This window comes from Protobothrops mucrosquamatus, unplaced genomic scaffold (assembly GCF_001527695.2).
Source record: "Protobothrops mucrosquamatus isolate PMUCROS unplaced genomic scaffold, P.Mucros_1.0 scaffold1218, whole genome shotgun sequence".
Lineage (NCBI taxonomy): Eukaryota > Metazoa > Chordata > Lepidosauria > Squamata > Viperidae > Protobothrops > Protobothrops mucrosquamatus.
In genome coordinates this window covers 70,739-86,243 of record NW_015387426.1, presented here as the reverse complement: position 1 = coordinate 86,243, position 15,505 = coordinate 70,739, and the positions used below count along the sequence as shown (strand labels likewise).

The window sequence follows — 15,505 nt, the reverse complement described above, 5'->3', positions numbered from 1 at the left end:
CATGTCATTTGTAGATTCTCTGTTGGCACTTGGCTGCTCTTTTTTGGCCTGGCTTTTAATACCTGTAGTATTCAAGGGGGCATTTCTGGCTGTAAATCTGGGATAGGGAGAATCACCAGGTGCAAAGAATCAGAATTTGAACCACCCCAAGTTTTTCTTCTCCCCCTCCCCCAAAGTTATGACCAAAGATGGATCAAAAATGAGATCAAAATACAATGGTTGGTTTTCAAGTTGTTCCTGCCTTGTTTGGGGAAATATTCAGGATTGCAGAAAAGGGCTGGATATTGAGGGGAATCTAGTGATCCCCTCAAGAAAAGATTTCTGGTTTAATTCCTCTCATTTGCACCTCGTTGTTCTCAGTCCAGTCCACTCGTGACTGGCAGCCTTGACTGATAGCTTTTCTCCCTCTTTTCCGTTTCCTGTTTACATGCTTTATGCCCCCACTCCACTCTCCCCTGTCACTGTGATGTTAGCAACAAATCACAAGCAAAGCATAGAATCTGAACTTTCTAGATTTATTACAATATGCCATTTATAGAGTTTAAACTTATCCATGTTTTAAAGGAGATTGCCAATTTAATTTTTTTGTAATGCACGGCCTATAAAAAACATACAAGTTTGAAAGTTGTGATCCTATATTTTATTAAGGAATGAGCCCTTCTGAATGCATAGGTTTGGGCTGTATGTGTGGTGCATTCTAATACAATCTCTTAATTGGAACAATATTGACAGAATGAAAAATAGGAGAGGTTGCAGAGAAGAGCTTCAACCCTCATTCAAAAATCTGAATATATCTGTGTTCAAAACAGATCCTAAAGGGAAAAAATATCCGGGATTATTAGTCATTTGCTCAACCTGTACAGAGATTTTGTTTAGTTGAAAGTTTCAATTAAAATCCAATGTTATCCTGAAATTGCATATTATACCTGCTCCAAAAGGACATTGAAGTGGGTGCATTACATAATTATGTTTACTAAATTACATTGCTAAAGTTCCATCAGTTTGGTTTTACATGGAGATTGGATGTTATCTCTTATATTAATATCTTCCTGTGCTATATAACGGTAAAAAGATAATCCTTATTTAACTTTCTCCACATATTAAGGACAAATATGCAGGGACAGGGCAATTATTCACATGGAGAAACAATATGCAACATTTTGAGCCCTGGGTATATAATTGTATAATAAATTGTGGCCAATTCTAAGAAAATGATGGTTGTAGAACAACCATTCTTTTCAATGGGATTTCAAAATGATCATGTTCAGTTATCATTTCAGATTTGAGTTCATTAGTTCTAGACACCAAGCAGAACTAAATTAACAGGACAGTTTTATTCATGTTTATACTGAAATCAGCCCCACTGGTTTTGGTGCGCTTACTCTGATTAATAGTAAATATGTTTAGAACTGCAGTATAGTGTTAGACCTTGACCCAAATTCAATGGAATGTACTTCAAATATGAATGTGGATTGACATTTGTTCTGACCTGTACAAATGTTACTTTTACAAAAAAAAAAAAAAAAAAATCTCGACAGCTGCTTTTATTATAGTTACTTTCAAAAGAAACTAGAGTTTCTAATGAAAGCAATGTAACATAAATTATCAGGCATTTTAGCTAACTTAACTTGAAAAATTGTTTCCCAGCATCTTTCTAATAGAGAATGGCTCTTTCTGGTAGGAATTTTAAAGCCAGTTATAAGTTATTTAAATCCATATATAATTCAAGCCTTATCTTTTTGCCATCAGTATAAACTGACTTCATGAGAATGAAAAAAAAACCAAAGTATTTTTTCTAAATAGCATTAAATATTGTTCTTTGTTTTTCCTCTATGGCCTAACAACTTAATATTTAAAAAATATCTTCCACTCTTTATATTTGGGGAAAGGGAATTAAAATATTGTTATGAAATATGCATGCCCTTTACTATTTCTAATATATAGTTGTCACACAAAAGCCATGTTCCCTTTCTCATGCAATGCAATGGTTTTGATAATTTGTTTAAACTATGTGCATAATGATTACTTTATAAGTGAAAGAATAGAAAAGTAAAAGATACATTTGGTCCTGTTATGCAAGACAAATAAAGAGCAAATAAAAATGAAACATTGTGTCAAGTTACAATAATAGGACCAATAAATTTACTTGGTTTTTATTTCCCTCATTATTTCATCTCAAAAATAAAGAATGAGATCTTTGAGTTTTCAGTTGGTATCTGAAATATAGGCTGATAACATTGAGTTTAATAGTTTCTGTTATTTTTGATAGGCCTCTATTCAGAAGTCAATGGGCTGTTGATTGCAATGATTTTTCTGCTTCATATAATGCCTAACTTTTGCAGATTATGCATCTAAACACAAATTATGCTATGTCATCATTGTGAAACTTAATGTAAAATAATAGTGCCATCTGTTGACACTTAAAAAAATACAGTAATCAGCAGAAAGTAGATGAGGGTTTTTGACTGGAGGAACTTCATGTGATATTTGCCTCCACCCCAGGGGGTAGAGCTGACAGAAGTCAGGGAGATTACAGTGCTATGAGAGCTAATTCCTACTGGCTAGTCTAAAAACAAGAAGAAATAGGGGTGACATGATGGCAGTATTCCAGTATTTGAGGGGCTGCCACAAAGAAGAGGGGGTCAAACTATTCTCCAAAGCACTAGAGGGCAGGACAAGAAACAATGGTTGGAAACTGATCAAAGAGAGAAGCAACCTGGAATTAAGGAGACACTTCCCAACAGTGAGGACAATTAACTAATGGAACAGTTTGCATTCAGAAATCGTGGATACTCCATTACTGGAGGTTTTTAAGAAGAGACTGGACAGTCACTTGTCTGAGATGATATAGGATCTCCTGCTTGAGCAGAGGACTGAACTAGAAGACCTCCAAGGTCCCTTCCAGCTCTATTCTATTCTATTCTATTCTATTCTATTCTATTCTATTCTATTCTATTCTATTCCTGACATGCATTTTGACATTGCACTAGAAATACTTTCCTGACGTCAAGTCAATGGGAAAGGCTGTAAGAGGAAGGAAGGAAGGAAGGAAGGAAGGAAGGAAGGAAGGAAGGAAGGAAGGAAGGAAGGAAGGAAGGAAGGAAAGAAACTATAAAACATGAGTTTCATTTGTTGTGAAGCAGAGAAGGGAATATGGCTTTTGTTTTTGAGCTTGCAAATATGCATGCTCAGCTCTTAGGACACTTCTGGCCTTGCTTACTAAAGAATATATAGTCCTGATTAATTTTATACTAAGCTATCACTAAGTCTTAGAACAAGTTTGGCACCCTTTCCTACTCCCATTTGAAATATGTGGCTTCATGGGAGTAGGAGTAGCAGGGCCCACAGGTTTATGAATCTGGTTTTAAAATGGGAAAAGATTGTTGGCTAAGTTAATTTACATGTGTCTGAATTCCAAAAATATGATTAAGACTTAGATATTAGACTCCCCTGGACTCATAATATTATCAAGGCAAGGTACCCCCTCCTATCCACAATCTTAATTTTTCTTTTTCTTTTTTTAATCAACCACCTATTGAATGGCAAAAGAAATAAAACAAATTCCTAATATTTGTTTGGATGAGTTATTTAATAAAAGGTTTTTGAAAAACAAAACGCTTGGAGACACATGATTCTTTTTGAATTAAGATGAGTATTGTGGAACTAGCCTTGCTTCTGTTCCCCTTGCTAAAACTAGACAGATGGACGTTTTGCTTGTAAAAAAAAAACCTCAAGCCATCCTATTTTCTGTACTGAAGCTCTCTCTCTTCCCTCTCCCTCCCAACACAGGTGGTTGTGAATGCCTTGGTGGGTGCCATACCCTCCATTATGAATGTGCTGTTGGTCTGCCTTATCTTCTGGCTGATTTTCAGCATTATGGGGGTTAATCTCTTTGCTGGGAAGTATCATTACTGCTTTAATGAGACGGCTGAGTATCAATTTGAAATAGAAGAAGTCAACAACAAGACAGAGTGTGAGAAGCTGATGTATCCCAATGAAACCGATATCCGGTGGAAGAATGTAAAGATTAATTTTGACAATGTTGGTGCAGGGTACCTGGCCCTTCTACAAATCGTAAGTTTTATTTTATTTTATTTTTGTTCCTTTACGGCTAGTGTGTAACTGCCAAAATGTTGAGATCTTAAAAATGTTTTCCTTTTGTGTAATCCCATGTATCTTTTCCCGTATTCGGATGGATCAGCCAAACATTTTTGGCTTTTTTTAAAATTGTGCTTTGCAGCGATTATCAGGGGCCAATCAAGAAGTTATTTCCATTTTTGAAATAATAAACATGGGAAAGAATCTTAATTAGTTTCACTTGCATCCCCTTTATTAGTGAGGATTTAAGAGCAGTGTATTTTTTTTAAGCACTGAAGATGGAAATAGAACAGAACAGAAGCTAGAAGCTAGAAGAGGAGTGGTATATAGCTTCCTGAAGAATTCTGAAGAATTCTTAATTCCATGTTGCTGCTGGAAAATGTGTTTGTGGGGGGGTGTTTCTAGTTTGAATATATTCTAAGCAATACAGTCTCTTTTCACTTTTGTTTTTGGATTTTACCAACTGACGTTTAATAGTGGTCATCTTGAAGACAGGCTGTGATCCAAATGATCTTATTTCATAAGTCCATCTGTTCTTCCAAAAGCAATTAGACTTTGTATATTCATGAGAAGCAGAGGTGGGGTAGTAGAATAAATCACTTATGATTTATTGAATTATAGAGCAACTTCATTGAGGATTTTTTTTGGGGGGGGGGATTCAAAAAGGTGTGGTATGTCTATCATTTTATAGTTTCAAGTTTTCCTGCAAATGTATTTGAGGATTTCAGGAATTGTGGTGCTATAAAAAAAAAAGGCTGATTGTATCCTAAAAACATCCATTAATCTGAAAGTTTAAAAAAACTAGATGAAGATTCTTTTCATTATTTTAATTTAAAAAGTGATATTATTTTATGTTATTTTATTTATTTGATTTCTGTAGCCGCCCAGCTCAACAAATGACTCTGGGCAGCCTACATCATTATACATACAAACAAATTAAAAACAATAAATATTTGTAATGTTTTATATTTCTATGTTGTAAATTACCGGTACATTTTATTACATTGGATGTTATAATGTATTATTTTGTGAAATATTTTTAACTAAACAGGAATATTAGGATTAAATTATTTCACAATTTGCCCCAAATCATAATAACAACATGCAAATGTTTTGTTAAGGATTTACAGACTATCCTAGTGCACATTCCATATACAAGCCAGAGAACAAATGGATGTACCATTTACCAAAATAAATGCACTTACAGTACACCCCTTGTATGTTTAGGATGGGTGAAAAATTCCACCAAAGTTATTTTTCTTGAAAATAATATAATAAAAGCAGTTAATAACATGTAATCAGCACAGCCATCCCTTTAACGAAATCAATACGCACAATGTAAATGTTTTAAACTATTCCCTAAATAAAAATAAATGTTTTTAGAGTGGCTGAGGAAAAGATTGTTTATTGGTTTCTTTACTTCTGCAAAACCTCAGGTTTGCTCAAGGCAGCTGACATCTCCTTCTTATGGAGGGATTGTATCATTTTGACTACATAAGGACCGATATTTGCAGACGCTAGTATGCTAATGGTGTATATATAATATTATGCATTCTATTATGTATGCAAAGTAATTGGACTTTGCTTTAAAACCCTTTCAAGCAGCTTACAAAAGTTGGAAACTATAATATTTCATGTTCTGGGTTTATAATCTAAAAGATGTGACAAGAAGGAAAAAAGTTGGGGGGATGAAACTCAGGCATCTGATATTAAATCACAAAGTGGAAAGGTAGATATATATCTCTTGGGTATTTAGAATGAGATAAAAATGTTAACAAATGAAAATTCCTAGGCCTAATTAAAAGCGAATACAGTATTTCAGATCTTGTTTGTAAGTAAGCAAAAAAATAAATGTTGGTTATTCATGTTGCTCCGTGCTACGGTTACCTTGCTTTGTTTTTTTCCTCCTCTTTAAAAGAAGCGTGTTTTTTTTCCATAGGCTACCTTCAAAGGCTGGATGGATATAATGTATGCAGCAGTAGATTCTAGAAAGGTAATATTGCTATGATCCTAGCACTGCTTTTAAAACAAAGAGTAGACACCCTCAAATTAAGATCAATCTTTGATCTTTGCACAGAAAGAACCATTTACTTTGCTTGGCAACAATACAGAAGTGATTTGCTATTGCCCTAGTCTAGACCAGTGGTGGCGGCACTTGGAGCCCTCTCTGTGGGCACACGCACTGTTGCCCCAGTCCTAGGCCTTCAGCTGGGTTTTATAAAACCTTTTCACTTTAGGCCTCCGCTGCCGTGTGCAAAAAAGAAAAAAAAGGTTCAATCAATCAGTCAATTTCAACTTCTCGTGGAAAAAAAAAAGATCTTGCAAAGTTGGAATTGATTGATTGAACTTTTTAGTCCCACCCAGTCTGCCATTACCACCACAACCACACCCTTCCAATGGGCCACACCCACCCAATTGGCCACACCCACCCAATGAGCCACACCCACCCGGCACCTGACGATGCATAAGTGGGTTTTGGGTTGCAGTTTGGGCACTCGGTCTCTAAAAGGTTTGCCATCACTGGTCTAGACTCTAGGATGTTTCCCAGCTTCTTGGTCAAATCCATAGCTCTGATTTCTCTGATAATTTTCTCAGCCATGTGCTAACCAGGTTTGATTCAGCTTCTGAGCCCAAACAAGGCACGTCAGCTGCTACTACTTGCTGGGATTTAGAAGCAAGAGTGACTTTATTATTTTATATAAGAAAGAATGCTAATCATCATCTCAAGGGAAAATTTAAAAAAAATCCAATTGTCAGATGCTAGTTGCACCTTCTGTGTACAGGTCCTGATCTCTTTTGTCCACAGAATATTCAGCAATGGCCCCAGAATTAATTTCAGAGTGAAATTAAAAGGGATTTATGTACTTAATGGATCCCTATGAGCCTCTGAATCAAATGGCAACTTTTCTAATCATTAGCTTTTGCATAATGCATAAATTACAATGATTTCCCAGAAGGGGACATCATTTAATCATTTCATTCTTTATTAAATGTGTAAATTTAACCAGAAGCAAAATATTTAAACTGCCCTGTTTATTAGATGCATGTGAGTTTGAGATAAAATAGGAAAAATTTAAAAATAATTTGAATGCAATGAGAATGGTTGTGCAAAAAATATGTATGACATAACACAAGATATAATCAAGATTAAATGTCAAAGGAATCTAAATGCAGTACAAAAGTGAATAGTACAAAATAAATACATGAGAGCTACATGGATTATATAGAGAGAATGAATAAAGATCAAAACTCAGAACAAACAGAGGGAAAAAATATTAAAGGGCAAAGATAAGGGGATGAGAAAATTTGTAGGTGGGTGGATATAAGGAGTTCCTCAAAAGTAATGTTTAAAGAATAAAAAAGTCAGTGTATAAAGTGAGGCAAGGATATAGTACCAATGAGGGTGGCTTGCAACAGTAGGAAGGTTTGCAGTAGTATAATAGATGCTGTTGGTATAAATAAGATTTAGCTAGATTTCCTTTTTCTTTTACCTTTGCTTATACCTTTTGACCAGTATTTTATTATTTTTCTGCACAATGTTGCATTATTTAAAATAGAATACACTGTGATTTGTTAGATTAATCAATTAAATATATTGGGGTTTCTCTCTTTCACTCTCTTGCTCGCGCTCTCCTTCCCTCTCCAATGTATAATTATTTTTTCTCTGCTTATAGCAAGAAGAGCAGCCCAGGTATGAGGACAACATCTACATGTATATCTACTTCGTCATCTTCATCATCTTTGGATCCTTCTTCACTTTGAATCTCTTCATTGGTGTTATTATTGACAACTTCAATCAGCAAAAGAAAAAGATAGGTCAACTTTTCATATTTTCTAGCACACAAGTGGAAGGAAGAGAAGAGAGAAAGATACACCCTAGAATGCCTGTTTAATTATCAACTAATAAACTTTGGCCTCTCCCAAAACTTGCTGCTGTTGATCCAAAATGTAAATAATTAAAAGCCGAGCTATTGCAAGTCAGCTATTGCAACTGTAGTTATCATAAAATGAGATTAAGTGAGTGAAAGAAACATTACAGGTGGTCCTCGACTTACAACCTTTCATTTAGCGACTGTTTGCTCTGAAAAAGATGATTTACGATGCTTCTCACACTTATGACCATTGCAGCATCCCCACCATCACGTGATCAAAATTCGGCAAATGGCATGTATTTATGAGGGTTGCAGCATCCCAGGTTCCTGGGATTGCCATCTGCAATCTTTCTAGGGAGCTCCTGGCTAGCAAAGTCAATGGGGGAAAGTCAGATTCGCTTACTGACTACATGATTTACTTAACTGCAGTGATTTGTTTAAGAACCGTGGCAAAAGGTCATAAAATGGGACATGACTCACTTAACAACTGCCTTGCTTATCAATGGAAATTTGGGGCTCAACTGTAGTTGTAAGTTGAGGACTACCTGTATGGAGCAAATATTAAGGAAAAGCTTAGTATCCTCTTCAACTATGACCCAAAGAAAGTTAACTAGTAAAAGCAGAACAGCTGTATTTCAGATAAATAACTACCTCTTTAACAAGTTTCTCATGTCTTTCCATTTCAAACAAAGCATTACAATTTTTAATACTAAATTGAACCTTTGCTCTACATTCAGGCTTTCCTAAGCCGATGCAATGGATTACACATTCCCAGGCATCATAGCCGTTAAGCCTGTGGCTGATGGGCATTGTAGTCTGAGATCTGGTGGACACTACATTGACTTAAATGTTCCCACAACAGAACTAAATAGAACCCAACTCTGTGAGACAATTACTTCCAGAGATGGTACAATTTCTTTGCCACACAAAGTAATAAAAAAAGCCTGCTCATTGAATATGCACCATAATCCTCAAGCATGGTTGAATGGATTGTAACCAACTTCCTTTTCTTCCCCTCTTCCCCTTTACTTTGGAGGTCAGGATATCTTTATGACAGAAGAACAGAAGAAATACTACAATGCCATGAAAAAATTAGGCTCCAAAAAACCTCAAAAGCCAATTCCCAGGCCTCTGGTAAGTTTTTCAATTTTTTTCTAGCATGCCATTCCTTATATGGAACTGCATCTGCATGGAGGGAAGTGTGCAGCCGGGTGCTCCAGGGCTCTGTTCTGGGCCCAGTGCTCTTCAACATCTTCATCAATGATTTGGATGAGGGGATAGAGGGGGAACTCATCAAATTTGCAGACGACACCAAGCTGACAGGAATAGTCAACGCTCCAGAAGATAGGCTTAAGATACAGAAGGATCTTGACAGACTTGAACATTGGGCACTATCTAACAAAATGAAATTCAATGGTGAAAAAAGTAAGGTTCTACATTTAGGCAAGAAAAACCACAGGTATAGTATAGGTGGTACCTTGCTGAATAGTAGCAACTGTGAGAGGGATCTTGGAGTCCTAGTGGACAATCACTTAAATATGAGCCAGCAGTGTGCTGCAGCTGCCAAAAAAGCCAACACAGTGCTAGGCTGCATTAACAGAGGGATAGAATTAAGATCACGTGAAGTATTAATACCACTTTACAATGCCTTGGTAAGGCCATATTTGGAACACTTTGGTATATAGTTTTGGTCACCACAATGTAAAAAAGATGTTGACACTCTTGAAAGAGTACAGAGAAGAGCAACAAAGATGATTAGGGAACTGGAGGCTGAAATATATAAAGAACAGTTGCTGGAATTGGGTATGTCTAGTTTAACGAAGAGAAGGACTAAGGGTGACATGATAGCAGTGTTCCAATATCTCAAGGGGTTGCCACAAAGAAGAGGGAGTGAAGCTATTCTCCAAAGCATCTGAAGGCAGGACAAGAAGCAATGGATGGAATTAAATCCAAGAGAGAAGCAATCTAGAACTAAGGGGAAATTTCCTGACAGTTAGAACAATTAATCAGTGGAACAACCTGCCTCCAGAACTTGTGAATGCTTCAACACTGGAAATTTTTAAGAAGAGACCAGACAACCATTTGTCTGAAATGGTTTAGGGTTTCCTGCCTGAGCAGGGGGATGGACTAGAAGACCTCCAACTCTAGTAGTAGTAGTAGTATTGTTGTTATTGTTATTATTATATACTCAAGTGTACTCTTTCATCCCTCCCCTCACCCCCAAGTATATTGAGATTATTCAGGAATGAAAAGGAAAACTATTATAATTGCTAATGTGTAAAAATATCAGTTGGGAGATTTCTGATTCAAATGTCCATATTAGAGAGCCTTGAGAAAGCCACAAATCTTTAGCCTCCATTTCATCCTCCTACTCCTGGGACTACTATACTATCTTCCAGAGTTCTAGTAAAATTTATGCCTGAGGAAAAAAAATTAATGCCAGATGAAGCTAATCATACTATAATCTTATATGTACTTACATGCAGCGAAGCTTCATTAAATACCATGCTAACTGAACATTTTTTCAATCTGCCTTTAAGCGTCCCTTCAAAATGGAAGAAAAAAATCTCTATTACTGTCTTATTAAAATCTTCTTTAATTGGATAGTACCAAAGGTACACTGGTTATTTCACAATATTCATATGCATGTTTTCTGTGTATAATAGAACAAAATCCAAGGCGCTGTCTTCGACTTTGTCACCCAGCAAGCCTTTGATATACTAATAATGCTGCTCATCTGTCTCAACATGGTGACTATGATGGTTGAAACCGACACACAGAGCAAAGAGATGGAGGAGATCCTCTACTGGATCAATTTTGTCTTTGTTATCTTTTTCACTTGCGAGTGTGTGCTGAAAATGTTTGCCTTACGTCACTATTATTTCACTATTGGATGGAATATTTTTGATTTTGTGGTTGTGATACTCTCCGTTGTGGGTAAGTATATAGAAATATTTTCATGATACTGCATGTATCTAGCACAGTAATCAAAGTGCCTGGAGAAATGGAAAATTCTAATGTAAAGGTGCAAACATCGAAATGAAAATGTGAACTTGTAATACTGAAACTGAGACTTATTAAGAGCTGAAATTTTGGTTCTTTCTATCATTAATCAGTTCTTTTATAGCCACTAAGGGGGCGCAATACTTCAGCGGTTAAAGCTTGTCAGCCAGAAAGTTCAAGGCCCGAGCACTGCTTGACGGGGTGAGCTCTTGTTACTCACCCCAGCTCCTGCCCACCTAGCAGGTCGAAACCATGCAAAATACAAGTAGATAAATAGATACCACTTCAGTGGGAAAGTAACAGCATTCCATGCACAAAGTCATGCTGGCCATATAACCACGGAAACGTCTTAGGGCAGGGGCAGGGAACCTTGGCTCTTTTATGACTTGTGGACTTCAACTCCCAGAATTCCTGAGTCAGCATGGCTGCTTCAGGAATTCTGGGTATTGAAGTCCACAAGTCATAAAAGAGCCAAGGTTCCCTACCCCTGTCTTAGGGCAATGCTGGCTCCCTCAGCTAAGAAATCTGAGATAAGCACCGCCCCCCTGGAGTCAGACATGATTGGACAGGGGAAACCTTTACATTTATAGTCACTAATCTGTTTTGGATCATATTACTTTACAACGTAATTTGAGATTGCCTCTTAAAATTGATACTTATATAGAATGTTTTCTATTAAAATTAGTTGAGGAGCAATGGAGAAATTCCTGGAATATATTAAATTCCATTGATTCTCATCTCGTTACTCATCTCACCTCAGTTCAAAGGACAACTTTTTATATGAACTAGCTTTTCCTTGGCAGCCCTCTGTATCTGCTTTCTGTGTCTAATAAAGTAAGCGGTCATGCAGAGAGGCTATTTCAGCAGTGGTTGCCAAAGTGATGCAGGCCTCCTATTTCAGCAGTGGTTGCCAAAGTGATGCAGGCCTCCTATTTCAGCAGTGGTTGCCAAAGTGATGCAGGCCTCCTCCTCTTTTGTGCCGCTTAACAGTTTAACTAACATGGGTCATTTTTAAGGATTTCTACTTTTCTACTTTCTACTTGAAACACCGTAGTCATAAGTGTGAAACCCATTGTTTGCTCTGGGCATGATTTTGAAGAAAACCGGAAGCACCAGTTTTCGGCAAACTGTCCTAAAATGTAGTCATGTGCCAGCTGTAACTGCAGGCATGTTGCTGAGCACCTGAAGCACAGTCAGGTAGCTATGACTTATGACTGTGAGAACTTAAGATCTGGGTCCCATTTTTTCAGGCTGAATGGTCACCAAGCAACCGGTTGTAAGTTGAGGACTACCTGTAGTTATTACTAAAAGGACCTAATAGTCAAGAGATGGTCACTTTTAAAGCAAGCTGTGATTTTCTTAGTCTTATGAATTGTCTTTTAAATTTGCCCATTATTTCCATACTTCTGAAGAAAGAATGTGAGATGACTTGACACGATTGTAACTCTCTTTTCTCCCCTCAATATTTTTAAAGGTATGTTTTTGGCAGAAATCATAGAGAAATATTTTGTGTCACCAACTCTCTTCAGAGTCATCCGCCTGGCCCGTATTGGTCGAATCCTGCGCTTGATCAAAGGAGCTAAAGGGATCCGTACCTTGCTTTTTGCCTTAATGATGTCTTTGCCTGCCTTGTTCAACATTGGCCTCCTGCTCTTTTTAGTGATGTTCATCTTTTCCATCTTTGGAATGTCAAACTTCGCTTATGTCAAGCATGAGGCAGGTATTGACGACATGTTCAACTTTGAGACTTTTGGCAACAGCATGATATGCTTATTCCAAGTCACTACCTCAGCTGGATGGGATGGGTTGCTCTTACCCATCCTCAACCGTCCTCCAGACTGTGATTTGGAAAAGGAACATCCTGGGAGTGGCTTCAAAGGTGACTGTGGGAATCCTTCCGTAGGGATCTTTTTCTTTGTTAGCTATATCATCATCTCCTTTCTGATTGTGGTAAATATGTACATTGCCATCATTCTAGAGAACTTCAGTGTGGCTACAGAGGAAAGTGCTGATCCACTGAGTGAAGATGACTTTGAAACCTTCTATGAGATCTGGGAGAAGTTTGACCCTGACGCTACCCAGTTCATTGAATACTGCAAGTTGGCAGACTTTGCAGATGCTTTGGAACACCCTCTTCGTGTTCCTAAGCCCAACACCATTGAACTCATTGCCATGGATTTGCCAATGGTCAGTGGGGACAGAATCCATTGCCTGGACATCCTCTTTGCCTTTACCAAGCGTGTATTGGGTGACAGTGGTGAACTAGACATCTTGAGGCAACAGATGGAAGAAAGATTTGTGGCTTCTAACCCTTCCAAAGTGTCTTATGAGCCCATCACAACCACATTACGGCGCAAACAGGAGGAAGTCTCTGCACTGGTGATCCAGAGGGCTTACAGGGTCCGTTTAGCAAGGAGGGGATTTATCTGCCGAAAAAATGTCTCCAACAGAATAGAAAATGGAGGGACAAATAGGGAGAAAAAAGAAGGCACTCCATCCACGGCTTCCCTCCCATCGTACGACAGTGTAACTAAGCCTGAAAAAGAAAAACAGCGGGCCGAAGAAGGGAGACGCGAAAGAGCAAAAAGGCAAAAAGACGTCAGGGAATCCAAATGCTGAGATGATCTATAATAATAATAATATTAACTGTAGAAAACCCATGAGCAGAAAAGATTGTTTACAAACTTCCTGATAAAATATATATCAATAGCAAACAGCTGTGGAGAAACTTTAAAGATCTTATACCAAACATAGTCTGCTTACTGTGTGACCATGTTGCATCTCAAAGCAGTGATCTACCACCTGTTTAATGGACCCATCTAGACCAATATATAAAAAAAAAAACAGGAAACAATGCAAAGGAGAAAAAGGATTTTATACAGTCTGGGCAGGTGGATACTGCATGTTCCACATCAGTCAATGCAACTTAGGACAAAAAAGCAAAATAAAACACACACACAAACAAGGAAAAAAACTGCTGCTTGAGGATTCATATTTTTTTCCAAAGCAGCAAAAATTGATTTTATTTTTTTTTCATTTTATTGAAAGGAAATCTGGAAAAATATCACTTAAAGGGTTGATTAGTTCATGCAAAACTAGATTTTCATACCTGACATTTAGTTTAAGCAGCAAAAAACAAAAAAGAAGGAAAAAAACAAGTAGAGCAACAACAAAGAGCTGAAATGAAATGACACGTATTTAGCCCGTATCATTTAATCATCATCATTTCTTTAGTACTTATGATCTGCATACTTTTTTATTCTATGGGCTCCACCATGGTTTGTGAGAGTTGGGGGTAATCAGGTATTTTCAGTTTGCCAAACTCGCTCAGGCTGATTCCAAAAATAAATTAAATAAAATTGTGCTCGTTTCAATGCATAGAAATGATTTGCATGATGGCATGCTGTGATCAGGAATCATGCATGAGGAATCATAAAACCACAAGACACTCAATATGCTGTCCAGGCCGTGTGTTAAGCCATATGTTTGAGGCATTCCACTGACTATGGCACACTGTATTTGGAGAGTTACTCTTAGCAATGATTATGCTTTTCGCCTAGTTCCCAAGTGTTAATCTTTCATGTACCCTCCCACAAGAGGAGAAAAGTGAAACCAATCAAGGAGTTTATGTGTATTTTTAATAAGCTTCATGCAGTCAACTTCTTTTGTACTTTTTAAAAGTAACTCCCCAAATCAGAACCAAAACGCTGCTCTAAAACCCTCCCAGTTCAAGAAGTGGTTGTAGTACAATCTCAATATCTGGAACATTAGGGCTTCAAGAAAACTCACCAAGTAGTTCTGTATCCTGCGATAGAGTTAAGTATCCATTCTGCCATATGCACTTTTTTTTCTGTTGGAAATAAGCACTGTAGAAAACAACATACTGTCTTTCCAAGACACATTTTTAGCAGTTATATAAAGCAATCTTAATTGCAGGCAGGCTTATGATAGAGGAGTTTACAGCATTGTGTGCCATATTTACTGGCAAAATATTGCACTCTTTTGGAGTGCTGTTGATGCGAGAAATGTACACGGCACAAGTGGGTTTGTTTTTTCATTGACAATTTTCTGCAGCTACATGGTTTTATCCAATTCTTTGAGCTGCATTTTCCCCCTAAGGAAAGCAAACCAAAAACTTTTTTAATGATTAGGAAAATAGTTTAAATATCTGTGAATGCAACATCCTACTCTTGGTGAGCAAAGTAGCAGTGTGACATGGATGCAGCACTGAGAGGAAAAGTGTCATATTTGACATGTGCCTTCACCAGTTCCACATTTCACCCCATATTGTTGTATGATGGTAATTCTAATGGTCCTGCATATTCAGGGAGGGATGAAGAGCTACCTCTCAACCAGTCTTAACTCTAAATTGATGACCATTCTAAAGGGAGGGGAACTAACATTTATGTTTCTAAGAACTACTTTGGCATGTTTCATTTTTTTAAAGTGTCCATTATGACCCCTTTTAATAAATCGATCCTCATAATAATTCATCTTCTAAGGGCACAGATTTATGGAATCGTTCTTGGGTC

At 37.3% G+C, this 15,505-nt stretch overlaps 1 protein-coding gene across 7 annotated transcripts in view; it reads left to right on the top strand.

The window, feature by feature from the left end:
• The window catches only part of LOC107291895 (sodium channel protein type 8 subunit alpha), a 74,689-nt gene extending 61,079 nt beyond the window's left edge, over window positions 1–13,610 (top strand). For all 7 annotated transcript variants that reach the window (XM_029285039.1, XM_015820938.1, XM_015820936.1 and 4 more), the window contains 6 exons: window positions 3,790–4,074; window positions 6,038–6,091; window positions 7,773–7,910; window positions 9,000–9,104; window positions 10,637–10,907; window positions 12,448–13,610. In XM_029285039.1, coding sequence (XP_029140872.1) covers window positions 3,790–4,074; window positions 6,038–6,091; window positions 7,773–7,910; window positions 9,000–9,104; window positions 10,637–10,907; window positions 12,448–13,592 — 1,998 coding nt within the window. In that variant the 3' untranslated portion in view covers window positions 13,593–13,610. The remainder of the gene's footprint in view (window positions 1–3,789; window positions 4,075–6,037; window positions 6,092–7,772; window positions 7,911–8,999; window positions 9,105–10,636; window positions 10,908–12,447) is intronic.
• Window positions 13,611–15,505: the final 1,895 nt, after the last annotated feature.